The sequence below is a fragment of the Episyrphus balteatus genome, chromosome 1 (assembly GCF_945859705.1).
Source record: "Episyrphus balteatus chromosome 1, idEpiBalt1.1, whole genome shotgun sequence".
Lineage (NCBI taxonomy): Eukaryota > Metazoa > Arthropoda > Insecta > Diptera > Syrphidae > Episyrphus > Episyrphus balteatus.
In genome coordinates this window covers 21573926-21594202 of record NC_079134.1, presented here as the reverse complement: position 1 = coordinate 21594202, position 20277 = coordinate 21573926, and the positions used below count along the sequence as shown (strand labels likewise).

General features: G+C 29.4%; 1 protein-coding gene across 13 annotated transcripts in view; it reads right to left on the bottom strand.

Annotated features, from left to right (window-relative positions):
* LOC129905734 (protein turtle) overlaps positions 1 to 20277 on the bottom strand; it is a 703160-nt gene that overhangs the window by 29369 nt on the left and 653514 nt on the right. For 9 of the 13 annotated variants that reach the window (XM_055981294.1, XM_055981293.1, XM_055981292.1 and 6 more), the window contains 4 exons: positions 14464 to 14734; positions 13525 to 14388; positions 8286 to 8372; positions 659 to 1072 (listed from right to left, as the gene is read on the bottom strand). In XM_055981294.1, coding sequence (XP_055837269.1) covers positions 659 to 1072; positions 8286 to 8372; positions 13525 to 14388; positions 14464 to 14734 — 1636 coding nt within the window. Of the gene's footprint in view, positions 1 to 658; positions 1073 to 8285; positions 8373 to 13302; positions 13384 to 13524; positions 14389 to 14463; positions 14735 to 20277 lie in introns of all 13 variants that reach the window. The other 4 variants (XR_008770639.1, XM_055981295.1, XM_055981298.1 and 1 more) reach the window with 1 other exon arrangement.

The following is a 20277-nucleotide window of genomic DNA, read 5'->3' as shown; positions in this document are numbered from 1 at the left end:
AAAATTTAAGTACAAAAAATAAACACTTTTTATATTATAACCAGTTGTTGTGGCTTTTTCAAATATTTCTCCAATAAGCGTGTGCTTTGTAAGCGTACGCACATTCGCGTTGAAGTCTGTGAGTTTTGTTATCTGTTTTTTTTTTTTCAAAATTTTTAGTATTAAGCAAAGCAAACACCCATATAATATAATTAATTTACTGATCTACATCAAGCACACCAAAAATATTACACAAAATATAAAGAAAAAGCAACTAAAAATTTTATTTATATATTAAAAAAAGCTTATAAGCATCTCAATATTAGATATCGAACCAAAAAACACAAAAGGCAGTCCCGAATAGTTTCAATTGTTATTAATAGCAAATGTATTTTCAAACAACATAAATTTAAGATAAACCTAATAATGTAAATTCCCTTAGTTTTTTTTTAATTTTTAGTGTAAGAAAATGTTTTATTGAAAAAAAATTTCATATTAAAAATATGTCCACCAAAGCCAATTTATGATAAAATTTTGGTTTGTTGTCTCAAAGAAAAGTATATATTAGTAAACTACTATTTTTTTTTTTAATTTTTGGATATCGCAACAGCATCCCAGATAATTAAGCCATCAAATTAGATTTTTTTTTTAGTTTGTTAGGCTAGTATTACAGTTTTACCTTTTTCCTGTTTTCGTCGTTTACGTTTATTGCAAATTTTTACGGCACAAACCGATAAAATGATCGCAACAATAAAAAACAGGATCCCCCCAACGACACCGGCTGTAATTGCTTTATGTTTGACACGAGCCGGCACAGGGAATTTAACTTCATCGCTGGATTCGAAACTTTTTTCAGAATTTGCTAGAACACGAAAATAATATGTACGACCGCCGACTAAATTCTTAACTAAGTATTGCGTTTCTTCTGGCCGAATTTGGCCACGATTAAGCGTCTTCCAATTTGAATCGGTACGATACTTAATTGTGTAGAATTTTACGATATGGGCACGTTCTAGTGGTGATTGCCATGATATTAAAAAGCCATTTGATACTTCTTGAACGGTTAAGTTGCGTGGTTGACCTGGTTTTGGACCTGTTGGAAAGAAAAGTTGTTTAGAACAAATTCGTTTTTATTTTTTTTTTAAATAATAACTAAAAATTAATAATGTTTGTATGGTTTTGTGTTTTTTATTTTTTTTTTAAAGCATGCAAATGTAATGTGACAAAATCGATGATATATGAAAGTATGATTTGATTGTGAATGCTCTGCACATGTTTTAAAAGCGTGCTTAATAATAACTAAAGAAATCTTTAAAAAAAAACATGCAAATGCAATAATCTAGTTTTTCTGTTTGAGAATTATGCTATTTAAACAGTTAAGCAATTGCTTAGTTTCATAGTTGTTATTCAAAATCATTCAATCATGCAAAATAATTTACCAAATTTTAAAATACTTTACGATACTTCCAAATACTTGCTTGAAAAAGAAAACTTCAAGAAGTATTTACATTAGTGATGGGAACTATCGAATAAAAACTATCAAACTATCGATAACTGTAAAATATTTATTCATTCGATAGTTTTAAATCATTCATTCATTAAGTTACTATTTTCATTGGATAGTTTATTCATTCGAATCGTTTTTATAAATAATAGTTTTTTTATTCGATAGTTTATTCGATAGATTGTATCCGATAGTTTATTCGATAGTTTTTATTCGAATAAATAAATGAACGAATGAATGAATGAATTATTCGATAGTTCAAATCATTCAGTTACTAACTATCAATAGTTCAAATCATTCGATAGTTCCCATCACTAATTTACATATATCATTGATGACGATTCTGTAACAATTTTTTCTTAAAATTTACCAAACTATGCGGTAGAGCTAAAACGAGGGTACCTATTGTATTTGAACGGTAAGCACTAATGTATGTATTTTCATAAGTTCTATCTAAACTTTTAAACTTCTGATTATAATATGGTAAATAAGGAATCGTTGAAAGCACCTAGCTTGTTAGATAAGGGATAACTTAACTTCTGGTATATTTAATCACAATATAGTTAAATATAACAGAAATTAGTTAAATATACCAGGAATAAAGTTAAATATATCAGAAGTAAAGTAATTTGCTCTCTGTGCATTAGAAAAAAAAATCTAAATCTAAAAAAAACAAATACTCCAAATTGAGGTTGCTGTTGGTAGTAAAAATCAAATGAAATAGAACTGAAGAAACAAAAGCCAATACCTTTTCATTTTTATTAATTACCAAATACCTTTAAAAAAGAGATTTCGATACAAAAAAGAGCCCCAAGCACACTTCCTGGATTGAACGTTGCTCTTCATTTCGTGAATTCCTTGTTTTTTTTTTAATGCATTTTCGATAAAATATTTTTAAAATTATTTTTCGTTATTTCACCGAAGTATAGTAGGGTAGAGTTGCCTATTTTCGACCGTCTCCAGTTTCCGGCCCCTTTCGGAAAATCGTTATAACTAGGGATTTCATAGGGTTTATTCCAAAATTTTGCTTTTATACTGTTTATTACTTGGCACAGCATACGAGCGAAAATTTGGAATAAACCCCTTTGAAATCCCTAGTTATCACGATTTTTGAAAGGTGGCCGGAAACTGGAGACGGCCGAAAATAGGCAACTCTACCCTACACAATATTATTATATCTACTCTTTTGAATTCAGCTAAAAATTAATGCATATCGTCGGCGGAAAGCATAACACCGTGTTACAAAAATGAGGTTTCAAAATATACGCGGGTGGAGACCTATCAGGTTTTGTAGAGCTAGTCGCACTGATTACGAAACGGTATTTGAAAATCCCCATAACACCCCCAAAATCTGGAGTTACGGGCAAAAAACGTTTTTTTGGACCTTCACCCATTGAAAAAATTCTGATTGGAGATAAATATACCTTTTCAACAATGTATAAAACATGTAACTCGGTTAAACCACTTAGAATTTATAAGCTGTCAAAGTTCAAATATTCCATTTTTTTCGTCATTTGCCCAACTTCGGCATCAATTTAAAGTATATGTTTTCAAAACAACATGCTATTTAAAAAATATATTCATAAACTATATCTATTTCCCAATCAATCGAGGTATTTTTTATGAAAATCACTCCAAAATTGGCTTAGAAAAAAAAAATCTTCGATTTCAACCCAGATACAGAAATTCGAACTTTTAGGTATAGAACAAAAATGTTGTTTCGGCACGTAGTAGGATAACCTGGGCGCCAGGATTTGATAATGGGTTTTTGTAGAGGAGCTCAATACAAACATTTTTTTCTTTGGAAGGGGGGTCTATCTCCCCCCGTTTAGGTGGGAGGGGCAATTTTCTAAAAAAAAAATTATCAAAATAAAAAAAAATTATTAAAAAACAATGGCAACACTTACAGTAATAAATGATACCATTTCCGAAAGGAAAAATTGTACATTTGATTCTAATTTTTAAATCAATATAACATAACCAATAGTTTTTGAAATTTTATACATTGTTGAAAAGGTATATTTATCTCCAATCAAAAACTGTAAAAAAATCGAAAATGGGTAAAAAATTGTCGAAGCTAGAATTTTTTCAATGGGTGAAGGTCCAAAAAACCGTTTTTTGCCCGTAACTTCAGATTTTGGGGGTGTTAGGGGATTTTCAAATACAGTTTCGTAATCAGTGCGACTAGCTCTACAAAATCTGATAGGTCTCCGCCCGCGTATATTTTGAGTGTTACACCGTGTAATTGTTCTAAATCCACTTTTTACCGAAAATGAGATGATGATGCAGTTTTACTTATTTGAGGGCGCTCTTTCCAGATTTGAAAAGCGTTTTTGTCTAAAAAATTTCTTCAGCAAATAATATAGGTATTATATTAAATTATATTAAATATTAAATATATTAAATATAATTAAATGGGACATAGAACAATAAAAGTAAGCAAGTAGCCTTCTGAAAATAAGATCCGAGTATTCTTGATTGTTCAAGTCCCATCATATTTTGTTCTAAGTCCACTTTTTATTTATTTAAGGAAAGTGCGTACTTGTATAGGAATTGTTCTATGTCTAATTTTGGGTTTGTAGTTTTTAAAAATATTAAAAAATAGTATGTATTTATTAATGAAGTAATTTTGTATGGTTTATTCAAAAGGAAAGAACAAACTTTATAAAAAAAACATAACTTGAATTACGGACGAGCAAAAAAATATCGCTTTCAATCAATTTGAAACTTAAAAATCGTCCGCTGAAAAATTAGCTTTTTGTGATTTAGAACAATTTTGCTTTCTGCCGACACGATTATAATGGCGAAAAAAAAAATGTACGCTACGAAAAAATTTTAAAAATAAAAAGTGTTAAATTAATGTTGTTTTTGCTTCTACACAAACAAAAATTTCATTTATATTTTATTTGTTTTTTATGTTGAACTTTATATGTAATTATTTTATTTATTACCTTCTTTGTTTTGCTTCTTTTAGTTCAGATTATTAAAAACGCATCTTTTTACTTTAGAAAATTATTTATTTTTTTTTGCCTATATATTTCGAGGTCTTACTTGCCTCATCTTCAGGGTCATTGAAATATTTTTGAAAAAATATGAACAATTTTCTAATGTCGAAATAACTTTTTAGAAAATTGTTCATATTTTTTCAAAAATATTTCAATGACCCTGAAGATGAGGCAAGTAAGACCTCGAAATATATAGGCAAAAAAAATAAATAATTTTCTAAAGTAAAAAGATGCGTTTTTAATAATCTGAACTAAAAGAAGCAAAACAAAGAAGGTAATAAATAAAAAAATTTCATTGTTTCAAAAGCAATAAATTAAGAGACAAGAAAGATCTAGCAGCTTTTCAACAACCTTGATATTTACTGTATTTAAATAAATAAAATTTTCTTTAAAAATCGTATAGTTAATCTTTTTATATCATTTACTGCATTTCCAAACATTTCCTCAAAATCTGATCCGTTCAATTTTTTTTTTTTTTAATAATAATTTTTTTTTTTTTCAAAAACTTCAGCGAGTAATTAATCTTTCGTTTTTGTAATCGGTTAAGCCGTTTATCCATTTTGAAGTTTTTGTTTTTTTCTCATTTTAAGAACTGTTGCGATTTTTTTTTGACCTGGCACATTTGAGATCACAGAAATTCTCTGTCCGATTGCTTTTAATTTAGATTTAAAAAGATTTACAATGCCACGCCGGATTTTTATGATTTTTATTTTTATGATAACATATGATTATTTTTTTTGCTCATGATATTTCGGTACAAAATTGATTAATATTGATTTACCAAAGAATAATTTTGGCTAGTACAAAAAGTGTGATATAAAATCAGCTCAAGTTTTTGTTTTTCTTTTCATTCCTGAATTTTTTTTTTAATATTTAAGATGAAAATAAATAAGAAATTTGTCTTATTATAACGTAAAGCTTAATGTTGTCATTGTTTTTTGGTTAATATTGGATTAAAATGAAAATGGTTATTTCAATTATTTGACATGGTTGGTTATTGCCCTTATTTGTGTTTGAAATATTATAAAATTTAATTTTTTTAATAAAAAATGGTCTCAAATCATAAAGTTATATATAAAAATATGTTATGTTCATAAAAATATGTATTTCTTAAAAAAAAAACACATTTTCCATTCATTTAGGGTATTTTCTTCGAAAGCTAATTCTCATTAAATGATTTTATCAACATCAAAGCTTTTTTCAAGCTACTTTTCTAATTTTCTCAGAATTTTCATTTAATAAAATATAACAATGTTCGGCAAATCTAAATTTCAAATCTTTGAATTTCCACCAAATCAAATTCTTATACCCTGATTCTCAGAAATACAAATTTCACAACAAAAATCTTACCTTCTGAATGTTATATACAATAAAAAAAAAAAAACTGATTTTAATCTTGTAATTCATTATTAAATTATACCCTTGTGACATAATCTCCTTTAGGCAAAATATATTATCAAAGAAAAATAAATACATACTGATGTTGTTGAAAAAACCTCTTAACAGCTGTGATTGAATTATTAATATTAAAAAATTTCAACAAAAAAACAATATAAAATCAAAAAACAAAAACAACATCAATAAGTCTTAAAAAGTAACCTTTTTGTGTTATGATTAATTATTTCGAAAATTTTCCAAACAAATATTTCCAAGCTACACGTTTGATACAAATAAAAGGCATTCTTTCGCCAGAGAAAAAAAAATGAAAATAACAAAAACGATCGAACGAATATAACAAAAAAAAAGGATTTTAACATCTCCCTTCCAAAAAATATTTTCCTACCTTCAGCTTTTCATGCGATGATAATTTAATAAGCGGCATAGCAAAAATTTTCATAATTGCTTAATTAAACTTTTCTCATAACTGCCTTTTTTTTTGTATAATTTTTATGATTATTATTATTTTTTCACTGAAATTTTTCGAGAGAGTGCAAGTTTTGTAGAGAAATAATGATGGCTAGGCGGGTAATAGGGCCTATACCATGTTAATGTATAAACCCATAATAGACTCCCCCTTGGGATAACCAGTACAAAAAAAAAAGAAGAAAAAGAATAACAAACTTTTCCCTAATTTTTACCAATATTTTATCCCTTTGTTTTCTGAAAGTTTATATTTTTTGTTTTGTTCCTGTTGGGCGCGTTAAGAAACACCAAAAAAAAAAAAAAATTATAAATAAAAATACAGAAATGGATCATAATAGCAAGTGGTGCTTATCTACCCCAAACCATTCGCCATAATTAAATTTCATATTTTTATTTGTATTGTTTTGGGTAATTTTCCTGGTATTTTGTTTCCCCAAAAATAAAAAAAAGGACTAAAAAAGAAAAGTTTTATCAACAAGAAAAAAAAAAAAATCCATACCATATACCTTTAGCTTAACTTAACTCTACTCACTTATTCATAAATTAAATACTCAACAACTAGGCAAAACATGCAAATGGCTCAACAGGATTCGTGTTAAAATATAATTATACCCACTAAACAGAACATAAAAAAAAAAACAGAAAAAAAAACATAGAAAAACGCGTAATAATAAATCTAAATTTACTACTGACTCAGGTCACAAAATTACAAGAACTACAACTACCACCAACGCTCACGTACATATATAAAACAACTTTTAACATTCTGTCTTACAAGTGCTTTCATTTTCCCAGGACACTCGTAAAAAAGGGAAAATGTTAAAAAAATTAAAAAGAAAAAAAATAAAACAAACAAAAGGACGAAAGCATTCATCTTCGAAACGCGAAGTTTAATTTTTGAATTTGAATCAAGGATACGTAGGATTTTTATACCTACACACTCAACACATAAAACAACAATTGAATAAGAAAGAAAAGACAAAGGACTCCCCCGAAAAAAAAAGGATTTATTTTTCTTTAATTTAACTCAAGTTGGGTGTTTCTTTTGTTTTTTTTTTTGTTTTTTATGTATAATTGTGTGTGTGTGTGTGTTTTGTCCTTATGCAAATCCTTTTTCTGCCAAAAAGGCCACTATAACACTTGTCATTTCATCCACTTCAAGTTGTTTGTTATTGTTGTTTTTGTCGTCGTTCGTTGTCGTCCTTATGCCATTGTGTGTTTGTTTAGTATGGAATGAAAATAAATCCTTTTTTATTATTTCTTATCCTTACAACAACGAAAACGAAAAGAGAGGGAGAATATGAGAGAGTGTCTTTGGTTAAATTGCCTTGTCTTATCCTTGTCTGTTTGTGTCTCTTGATTTCTTGTATTTTTTTTTTTCTGTAATATTTAATTTTTTCAGGACTCTCATTTTATGTTTTGTGTCTAAACAGAAATTAAAATGGATTTCCACAATAAATAACGTTGCTTAAACCTTTATCCCAAGTGTTATTATACTCGTAACTCTCTTTTTCCTCCCCCTCTTACTTCCTCCACCCTCTTTTTCCATATGAGTATGTCTGTATGATGTTTAGTCTTTAAATAAAGTTACGCGACATTTACCCCAAAAAGGTTTAATTGAGCGTGTTTTCAATGAGAAAAATACAAGAAAAAGAATACAAAAAAAAAAAAAATTATCTTAATATGAGGTTAAGGATATTCAACCGACAGAAAGTTTCTACACGTCAATAAAAAATTAAACTAATTAACTTAAAAGACCAAGAAATACAAAAACAAAAAAGAATAAGAAAAAAAAAACACAAAATCTAATTAAACGAAAGGAAAAAAAACCAACCCACAAGGACATTTTGTGTGTGTTTTTTAATATATATAATTTACTTTTGTGCATGTGTATTTGTGTGTGTGTATTTTTTTGTAAAATATATAATGTATACCTCTTAGTTTGAGTTTTGGAGGATTATAAATTATAGAGCCATTGGAGTCTGTTCGAAAGTGCATTTCATAGAATTCTAATATTGTGTCTGGAATTAATAATAATTAAAAAAATAAATTAAAAATTAAATTTAAATAAAAAAAGGATATAATCTAAAAAAAAAAAATACAAAATCATTAAGGTTCCTTTTTTTATAAAAATTGTATATGTTCAACAACGAAAACAGAAAATACCATAGAACAACAAGGTTGCGTGATAATAAAATATTACGTATACGCCATAGTGAGTGTGTTCAACTTCGGTTTGTTGTTGTTTGTTGGAATTTAATTGGTAACCTTGGCATACTATTTTCAGTTTTTCCTTCAATTTATGTATATTTTTTCTCTCTCTCTCTCTTTCTCTCTTATTGTTTTTTTTTTGTTTATTTATTATTTTCATTTTAACTTTGTTGTTTAAGGGGGTTCATATTTTTTCCTTCTATACTATGATTCTATGACTGACTGACAATATGGTGTAGTTATAGTTTTTTTTTTTATGAACAAAACTATTCTAATTCATTGTAGATAGGTATAGGATTTTTTTATTACTATTTTCCTTGAAAACTCATTTGCATACATATTTTATAGAAGTTTTTTTTTTTTGTTGTTTTGGAGTTTTTTTTTTATATTCGGAAACTTACTGTTATTGTTCGATTGAAAGGTAGGTGGAGGTACATACTTGTAGGTATGCAATAATAATAATAGAATGACTGATGTTGCGTGATATATATTGAAGGATATTGACTTGAAATTTTTATAAATAAACATTTGATTGACATATATGGGTTAGATTCAATGTTTTTTTTGTTGAGTTTATAGGTAATACAAAAAAAAATGAGAGGTTTAAATTTATTTATGCAAGACAAGGTAGTATTATTACCTTAATAGTATGAAATAATATTAAAGTTTGAGTTTGCATTTAATTGGGATACTACATTTTTCTTTTTAATAAAAATATGTTGTTTTTTTTTTTTGTTAAATTAAGGATTTTGGCTTCAAAATTGGAGATTTATTGGAAGTCATAAAGAATTGCATGCCTGTGTGTTTTAAACAGTAATTTGGTCTTTAATACAATGGTTGGACAGATTAGTTTTAGTTTGTCAAAAAAAAAAACTTTAAAATAAAATCAACAAATATGTTAATTACCAAGATTTTTTTTGAATAATTGGTAAGACGACATTTTATAATGTATAGGTATAGCTAATTTCTTATCTTTCTCGAAAATAAACGGCCAAAATGAGCCAAATCTGGCTGTACATAAAAATACTTTTACGTTTGTTAATCTTAAAAATATTCAGAAATTGAAGTGTTGAACAGATTGCGAAATAAAAAGGTCTGCAAGAAATTTCACACTGTCCTTAGTGAGTGGATGTCCTTCATTCAAGATTTGAGGCTATTTTAGCATTTGAGAGTGGAATAAAGTTTGGAATTAGTTCAGATTTTATATCAACATTAAGAGATATATTTTAAACTTTATAGCAATTGTTTATATTTCATGGAGGCCTAACGAAATTGCTCTTAGAGTTAAAGTTGCTTAAATTTTTAAGACTTTTTATATAGAAATTTGGAAAAAAAAATAAAATTCGTTTTTTTTTTTAAATAAAATAAAATCTGAAATTAAATTGCCCTCCAAAACAAGTATGCAGTTTTGATTGATATATTAAGATGCATTTTTAGAAAAAAAATTTTCAAAATCGTTAGAGCCGTTTTTTAAAAAAACTAATTTTTTATAAATAATTTTTTGGAAAAAAGGTTTTAAAATAAAATTGGTATGCCATTCTGTAGAAATCACTAATCAACATCTAAAAACAAAATTTCAAAAAAATTCAATGTCCCATTTTTTTGATTTTTCAAAAAAAAAATTTTCAAAATTTTTTTAAAAAATCCAAAAATTATTTTTTTCAAAGTTTTATTTTTGGCTTCTTCACAAAAAGTTTCGTTGAAATCGAATAAGCAGTTTCGGAGATAATCGGCTTTGAAAAAAACGGTTCTACTAAACGGTTTACTAAAATCGGTATATGACAAGTACCGTTATTTTTGGTCCAAAAAAATTAATTCCAAAAAATCCTCTGGAGAGTCGGCAAATAACGCTACATACCAAGTTTGACATTAATCGGTCCATGCGTTTAGGCTGTAGCTCTTTATACAGACAAACAGACAGACAGACAGACAGACAGGTAGACAGACAGACAGACAGACGGACTTCCGGGACCCACTTTTTTTTGCATTGTCTACCATCGTAATGTCATGGAAAAATGTTATCTCAACTTTTTTTTTTTTGTACGATTGCATAACTTGATATATAGTAATTATATCGCAAGTAAAAATTTAAATGGTCAAGAATATTTGACGATTTAATGTTTTTCGAGTAAAACATTTTCATATGAAAAATTCTCTTTTGATCTTTTTTATTTTTATTACATTAACTAAGAGGAAAAAAAACGTAACGTTAATTATTTCAAATTTGATTAATCTTTAAAAAAAAACTTGCATACAAATTATGGATAAATGGATTATTCTTTGACTTATTAAAGTTGAGAATTCAAATATCAAGTTTCGAGTATCAATTTGGATCAGTGTTGCCAGAGTATTTTCGAGGCAAGGAGCCGATTTTGAAAAATCTTGGAGCCAAAAATAGCCGCTTTCAAAAATGGTAAAAAAAAACGCAAAAAATTCTTGTGGCATGAGATTTAAAAATGTTGTACTTTCAATTTTCAAATAACGTTTGCTTACCAAACTTCAAGTGTAATTATTTTTTTCATTTTGTTGATATATTTTAGTTTTCATGCTCTTTTACGGGCGTAAAATTAAATTTTAAATGAAAATCAAATCAAAATGCAAATTAATTGTCACATTCACATTTTAGGTGGATTTTGGCTGTAAAATGCTTTCATTTGAAAGAAGCCTGAAATCGCCAAGTTCGAAATTAAAAGAGCCAAAATTCGATAAATCGAAAATCAAAATTTTAAGGAGCGAGTTAAAAGTTCGAGGAGCCTGTTTGGCTCTGGCAACACTGATTCAGATTATTATAGTAATTTTTGTATAGTGAGCTTTCATGTTGGTAAAACAATCGACCAATGGTTTATAAAAGCTCTGCGGGTTTTTAAAACTGCTTGGACCTTCAAATCTTCTATAATCTGCAAAGAAAGTTTTTTGGAAAGGTGATGAAAAGAGGATTTCCGCATAGCACAATATCTAGTTTGGAGATATTAAACAACGATCTTATATGTAAGAAAAAAATTTTATTTTAAGTGACAGATTAGACCCGTAAAAGACTATAGGAGCCCAAAGTGATTACAGATTTTGTTATCATGACTTTCTGCTTCATTGACAAAACTTGAGTCCCATTGTTTATTTGATAACGATTTATTAGAAACCTAAAAGTTTTGAAATTTTTCGTTTTGGAGTTATTTATCACAAAATGATATAACCAAAGTGAAATGCTCTTAGTAATGGCAGTTTCTCAAAATTTGAGAAGGTATTAAGGAAAAGTTCACCTTCATTAAATTTCAACGTAATACAAAATTAGGTATAAAAGTATTTATACAATTTTGAGACTTTTAACATTTAAGGACATAATGTACACTAAAATATTACACTACAAGGATTTATGTTATGTTTGATAGATTCAAACGAATTTTATTCGTCGCGTCAGGTTTGTGTACCTGCTAAGACCTAAATTTAAAGTCAAATAAAAGTAAAATGAAATGAAAAAGTTAATGAAATTTAATTTTCGGTTAATTTGGGGTATGATATGATAGAGAGTATATATGTCCTTGTTGAAAAGGGTTTCAATTACAACTAATTTGGTTAACATTTCTTACAATTTTGAAACAGCAATGAGGGCGAATTCGAACTAAGCACACCGATTATTATCTTTGCGTGGTATAAATTCGGATTTTGTTTTTGAAAAGATGATTAATTTTGTATCATTATTTTTTGAATAAGCTTTCATCTACTGAAAACACAAAAAATATTAATAGCTGAGAATCTGTTCTGAATTAAAGTGATAGCTTCTTTTTAACTATCATATTGTTAACCTAACCGCCTTGTTAATACTTAAACGTACTAAATGAATTCCATATATTTTAAGAATTTTCAATATTATCCAGATTGATTCAAATGCCGTGATGTAGCACAATATTATTTCCGTTCACTTACATGACATTTTTTTTTATTGTTTGGGGTGTTTTAATGTTATTTATTTTTTATATAGGAAATAAAAATCAACCTAAAAGTATTAAAGCTATAAAAAAAAAACTAAAAAATATTTGTAGTTTGTTGTACAGCCGTTATTTTGAATTAAATAAACTCAAGAAAAGCAATTATGTAATATTAATAATTATAATTTTAAAAATATTATATGTTAACAAAAGAAAGGAACATAAAACATCACTAAACATTCCACATACAACATTTTTTAAATTTATTTTTAATTTTTTTTTTTAAATAACAGAATCGCATGCTTTCTTCCATCATTTATGTTTAAAGTTAACATCCTTTTTGGTATCTTATATAGTACAAGTACATTTAAAGTAACAATATTAACGGTGGGTATAAAGGAATATATACATCTTCCCAAGCAGAGCTAATGATTTTATAAATATTTAAAATATTTGTATGACTGTATATGTGTGTGGTAGATATTATGTGTTGTGTATGTGTTATTTTGAAGCATGCCAAAAATGTGTCATATGTTTGTGAAGATGAATTGTAAATGAAGGAAACACAAAATGATGATATTAAGAGCTCATCATGAGAATGATATCCTCATGTGACATTCGCACGTCACGTTTACAGAGCTCACAACACAACCCAAAAAACACACACACATTCTCACAAAAATAAAAACAAAAAATATCTTTTTTTTTTTCACTGTCTAAATGATTAATTATGTGTGTGAGTGTAAGTTTGTGTGTGTTTAAGGAGTCATTTGTCAGAATTTCGTTGTGTTCTGTTGTGAAAAATCTCATGTCTTACCGGCCTCGTCTGGCATAAGTTGAAACACATGATCTGGAGGTTGGGTCGCAGCTTTGACGTTACGAGGCGCTGCTGGGGCATCTTTAAAAAGAGAGAATACACACGCAAACCAGACAAAGAAATGTTGTATAAGGAATAAGTTTACAAATACACAGGACATTAAAGTGTCAGTAAAGGATATTTTGCAAAGGAGTTAAGGATATAAGAAAAATTCCAACTCACCAAGTGTCCGGACAGTCATCACTTTGCTCATCATACCAGCACCGAGGGCATTACTCCCCACCACCTGGAACTCGTAGGTCATGCCCGGCGCCAGGCCGTTAATCGTCACCTGAGTACTGCCCGATGGAGTCACCGATATCGTTTGCCAGTCCGAGACGCCAGCCTCTCGGTACCATATCGTGTAGTCCTGCTTATACTCCTGGCCGCCACTGTATCCGGGCATCCATTGCAGCGTTATCGAAGATTCGGTCGCCTTACCCGTGATATTGTACGGTGCATGCGGCTGAGTACCTTCGATGACCAGCTGGGTTGCCGACATTAGGGTGGCCACTTCGTTCGACACCACACACTGATAATAGCCAAAGTCCTCTCGCCTCAGGCTCTCGATGGTTATGTTGCCGCCATTGATTTTCACGCGACTTTTCTGCGACTCGGTTAGTTGAACGCCATCTTGTTTCTGCCACTTGATTGTGGGCCGCGGAGTGCCTTCCGCTTCAATAGCATCGCAGTGCATTTCCACGCTGTCGCCAACCTTTCGCTGATACAGCGTCTCCGGTTCGACAGTGAATATGGGCGGCTTACGCACCAGCACCTCCATGGGACCGGAAGAGCCCTGAGTGCCCTGAGCGTTGTACGGGGTGCAGGTGTAACGCCCCTGATGATTTTCACCAACGCGTGTGAACAAGAGCGAACCGTTGTTCATGATGACAATGTCCTTGGTCTGATATGGCTCGAGGAGAAGCTTATCTTTGATCCACGTCACGTATTGTAGGGGTGGATTCGACTTAATATAACATTGAACGACACCGGCAAGTCGAAAGGGTAGATATTGTACAGTTGGTGTGAAGGTCACTTTGGCAGGATCTTTTTAAAAAAAAAGGATATAAAAAAGGACATAAGTTGTTTATTCGCTTCAAGTAACAGTAAAAAAAAACTCACATTCAACATTCAAATAAGCCGAAGCACTTTGCGGATCTCCAATACCATTTGATACTTCGCACAGATACTGTCCGGAATCATCAGCACTAACTGGATTTATAATAAGGGATCCATCCTTACGAATGGTGACACGCGTATCTAGCGAGGCCACCTCACGTACGGGTGAACCCTCACGAAACCATCGAACGGTGACATTACCAGGCATGGCTTTTGCCTCGCATGAGAACATCACCTTCTCGCCCTCGAGCTTCGTTTGGTTTGTGGGCGGCACCTGTATTTATTAAAAAAAAAAAAAAAAACGGAGAACCAAAAAAAAAAAAATAAAATAAGGGAACAAGAGAAAATGGAAACATGAGCTGGTTTTAAAGGGTTCTTTTTATTTTTTTTGTTGGTATTTTTAATGAAAATTATTCGAAAATAAAAATTGTTGAAGTGATTAAAAACTTTGTGCATATGAAATGATTGGCAATTAAAATTACAAAAAAAAAAAACATAAAAAAAAAATTATAATTAATTAATATCATAATGAAGTTAGTAAACATGATGGAAGGCAATGAGGTTAATAAAAAAAAAAATTAAAACAAAATTTTAAGCCCATCAAGAGGTAGACAGATGGGAGGCTAGAGAAACAGACTTTGGTAAGCGGTATGGTATTTTTTATTTTTTGGTTTTCCTTGTCAACGTTTTGAATTATGGTGTTACACATGAAGAAGCTTTTTTATTGGCAAAATTTATGGTTGGCGGTTGTTTAAAAAAAAAGTTGAATTTTGTTATTTTTTTTCTATTTAAAAATATCAAAATCGATGAAGTTTATTTAAAAACAAAAAAATTAAAAATGCGGTTTTGTCAAAATGGATAACATTGTTGGTTGATTTTTATGACATTATTTTGAAGGCAATTAACCATCAGGCAATTGTAATTAATTAGATTGCTAATTTATTGAGAGAATGGATTTCGTTTTAAATTATTTATAGATTGCTCATATTCATATCCAGTGACAAAGTGTCAGGTTAATGACACAATTATGTCAAAATTATTAAGATTTCTTTGCAATTGAATTTTATTAAAAAAAAAAAACATAATACAGCTATTTTTAAAAACGATGATTTTCCTTTTTGCTTCGTTAAGTACTAATTCGTCATGATCATGAAGACTTTTTTTTTTATAAATTCGCATCTTAAAAGAGGTCTTGAAGTCATACTTTTTACTTCGTGAAGTCTTTATTCATCATAAAGACATATTTCTTTCATAAACTCGCATCTTAAAAGAGATCTTAAGGTCATAGTTTTTTCTACCTGAAGTCCTTATTCATCATGAAGACTTTTTTCTTTCATTAATTCGCATCTTAAAAGAGGTCTTAAAGTCATACTTTTTACTTCTTGAAGTCCTAATTCGTCATGAAGACTTTTTTCTTTCATCAATTCGCATCTTAAAAGAGGTCTTAAAGTCATACTTTTTGCTTCGTAAGGTCCTTATTCATCATAAAGACATTTTTCTTTCATAAATTCGCATCTTAAAAGAGGTCTTAAGGTAATACTTTTTACTTCGTGAGGTCTTTATTCGTCATGAAGAGTTTTTTATTTTTCATAAATTCGCATCCTGAAAGTGGTCTTAAGGTCATATTTTTTGCTTCGAGAAGCCCTAATGTGTCATGAAGGCTTTCTTCATTCATAAATTCGAAGTCCTGATTTGTCAAGAAGGATTATTTGTTTCATAAATTTGCATCTTAAAAGAGGTCTTAAGGTCATACTTTTTTCTTCGTAAGGTCCTTATTCATCATGAAGACTTTTTTCTTTCATCAATTCGCATCTTAAAAGAGGTCTTAAAGACATACTTTTTACTTCTTGAAGTCCTAATTCGTCATGAAGACTTTTTTCTTTCATCAATTCGCATCTTAAAAGAGGTCTTAAAGTCATACTTTTTACTTCTTGAAGTCCTAATTCGTCATGAAGACTTTTTTCTTTCATCAATTCGCATCTTAAAAGAGGTCTTAAAGTCATACTTTTTGCTTCGTAAGGTCCTTATTCATCATGAAGACTTTTTTCTTTCATCAATTCGCATCTTAAAAGAGGTCTTAAAGACATACTTTTTACTTCTTGAAGTCCTAATTCATCATGAAGACTTTTTTCTTTCATAAAATCACATCTTAAAAGAGGTCTTAAAGTCATACTTTTTGATTCGTAAGGTCCTTATTCATCATGAAGACTTTTTTCTTTCATCAATTCGCATCTTAAAAGAGGTCTTAAGGTCATACTTTTTGCTTCGTGAAGTCGTTATTCGTCAAAGAGTTTTTTTTTTCATAAATTCGCATCCTTAAAGTGGTCTTAAGGTCATATTTTTTATTCGAGAAGTCCTAATGTGTCATGAAGGCTTTCTTCATTCATAAATTCGAAGTCCTGATTTGTCAAGAAGGATTATTTCTTTCATAAATTTGCATCTTAAAAGAGGTCTTAAGGCCATAGGTTTTGCTAAGTGAAAAACTAATTCATCATGAAGAGCTTTTTTTCTTTCATAAATTTGCATTTTAAAAAAATTTTTAAGGTCATAATTTTTGCCTTGGGAAATCCCAATTCATGATAGAGTTTTAAAGAAAAGGAAGGTGAAAGCTCTGGTCGCACTTTAATGAAAACTTTACTTTAAAATTTTAAAATGGTATTCTTGGTAAAAATTGCCATTTAAACAATAAGATTTCTTAGTAATAAGAACCAATAAGAGAGTCAAATTATTTGAATGCATTATTATTTTTTTTCCGTTAATTTCTTAAAAAATGGAACACAAAATACTTTTGGTATACATCAAAAATTTTTCATAAACTTTTATTAAAAGAAAAAAACGGTAGGGAAAAACGGAAAAGCTTGTGGTAACCAATCTAATTCTATCCATATTTTTCTCTTTTTTGTTGGATGCGAGTATGCGGGCTAGGTTTCTTTCCTGGTTAAGAGCGTTTAAAATTCTTTATCAAAATAACAGGGTAAAGATTGAAGTAAAATGCCACTTTGCATCTATAAAGTTAAAAGAGAAACATAAATTATTCATAATGACTGCAATATTTTTACATCCCATTTGTAAAATTTCTAAACATTTAAACTTTCAATTTTATCGGTCTAAAAAATGTAACTATTTTTAAAAATCGATCTGCGATATAGGACAAAAAAGTTACTCATACACCACAGTGACCGTTTAAGTTTAGTAAAATTAAAGAACCATATGGGATGGACTGTAACACCGGAGGTCAGAGTTATAAAAATACACAAACAAATTAATTGCGCTATAATCAACCAGGGATCACAAAGATCCTTTGAAAAGTTGATATAATCTTATGGTGTTATTATAACTTTAAAGCTTGCAGTTCTATAAAAGAAATTATTTAAATACATATACATAAATGCTTTCACAAAGAATAATAATAATAGTAACAAAAACCTTGTCTATTTTGTACACATAGCTATAATTTTATTTATTCCAATACAAAACAAAAACTAAATAAGCTTAAAATATTGATATTTTCAATTTCTAAAAAGAATTTTGATGGACTTGTGTATGTATATATCAAATTTAAAACCCTTGTCACATAAAATATAACTTCTTAATTTTCCAACTTTATCTATTCATACCTTTATATTTGAATAATAAACCTATTTAATATTCATCTGCAATAATATTTCAATTGAAAGAAGTAAAATTATTACCTCCTGTATACCTTTCTATACCATAATTTCATTAATTTTACCAAAAATAATAAATAGAAATTAGCCACAAGCGCCAAAAAACATGTACAATTTTAATTTAAATTAATTCTCACATCAATATCCTGGCTTATTAAGTTACCTTTTCCCTCCCCCAACAAAAAAAAAAAACAACAACAACAAACAAAAACAATAATGAAATTACTATACTTCCATATATAATACTGTGATATTCATTTCAATAACGCCCATGATGCTGCACACGCCTCTCATCAAAAATAACCAAAATTTAATTAGTCACCAATCAATGTTGGATCAATCAATTCATATGACTATAATAGAGGTTAGGGAACACATAACATTGTCTGCTGATGTTCTCTCTGGTTCTAATGAACACACCATTTCATCCTTCCTTAACTACTCAACTCTCTCTGCTCTGCTGTGTAACTTGAATATATGGAAATTGAGGGTGTGTGTGTACAAATGATATAACCATTAACCACACTACCACACTTACATTTATACTAGAACAGTGTCATCCAAATTGAGATCAGATAGTAGCAAAATGCCCCACTTCCCTCAAGGGATCAATCCATTACCGGAAAGAATGAAATAAAGGGGCGACAGGACATCAAACCCAAGGACATTGGTATACGGTAAATACAATTACATCACTTTGATCTCAACTCTCTGACTATTTTCATACTCCTTCCCCGACCGACTTCCTCTTCTCTTCTCATCACATCAGTCATGTTTTATGTTAAATGAAGAGGTCCTGAATGATATGTTTTGTCTATAATGCCTGTGTGTGTGTGTGTAAAAGTTGATGATGTGTATTTTTGTTTACACACATCCTTGATAAAATTCTATTCGTACCAACCAAACTAATATAAATTTGCATGATGAAAGAGGATTGACTCAATGTTTCTGGAGGAATGGATATAGGGACAGAGAAAGGAGAAAGCAAAGTCATATCCTTCCTTCGTTTTCATTATTCCCAGCTTGGATTCCTTCCGGTGTGGAAAAGGCTCCTCTCGTTCTGTGGTGGTATATGGTTCGGTATAATGTCCTTGCACATTCTTCTTATATTTTTGCCTGTTTTTCGTTTTTTTTTTGTTGTTTTTTTCGTTTCCTCTGTTTGTCATTTTTAATTAGCCCTCAGCTAACGAAGGACAATTAAATTGAATCAAAACAGGAGCACAAACACACACACACACACAGTGTTGGGAGTGAAATGGCAAATAATCAATTTCAAATGTTACGTTATAGCTGGGTGAACTGTGTTTTTCGTGGTTAAGTTTTGGGTTTTATTTTTTCTGCCGGATGTGTGGGGTTTTTCGGTAAATAAAATGGGCGGATGGATAAGACTAACAATAGAATAAAAGGAGGAGGGGGGGGGGGGGGGAGGTTTTTGCAAATTTACTGTTTGTTTGTTAGCTTTTATAAATGATGTTATCATCTCCTTCTTTTTCGTTTTTCTTCAGAACAGAGATGTTTTTGAGGATCCTTTCTTTTAAGAAAAATTTATTTTTGTTTTTCTTTGACTCTTTTACCTAAGCTTATTTAGGGTTTATGGACTTTTTCGATATTTTTCTTCAGCAATTTTGAACAAAATTTCAAAAAATTTTTTTTTCAAAATTTGTTCGCTGTTATCTCAGGAAATAAGGAACCGATTTATATTAAATTAGTTTCATTGTTTGCTTAAAAATATAGAGATAGTTATAGGATATTTTTAAATTCAGAAAAGAGAAGGTTTTGAGACTCCTTTCATATAAGAAAAATTTACTTTTTTTCTTTGACTTTTTTCAGCTTCTTTTGGGGTTATGTTTTTTTGTTTGATATTGTTCTTTACTCAATCAAAAATTTGAATCAAAATTTTCAAAAAGAAATTTTTTGTTGAATTTTTTCAAACTTTGTTCGCTGTTATCTCAGAAAATACTGAATCAATTTATGTAAAATAAGTTTCATTGTTTGACCGAAAGCATAGAGATCATAAGAGGATATTTTTAATTCAGAACAGTGATGTTTTTGAGGATCCTTTCTTATAAGAAATATGTAGGTTTTGTTTTTTCTTTGACTTTTTTCAACTTCTTAATGGCTTATGGCCTTTTGAAACATTCACAAATTT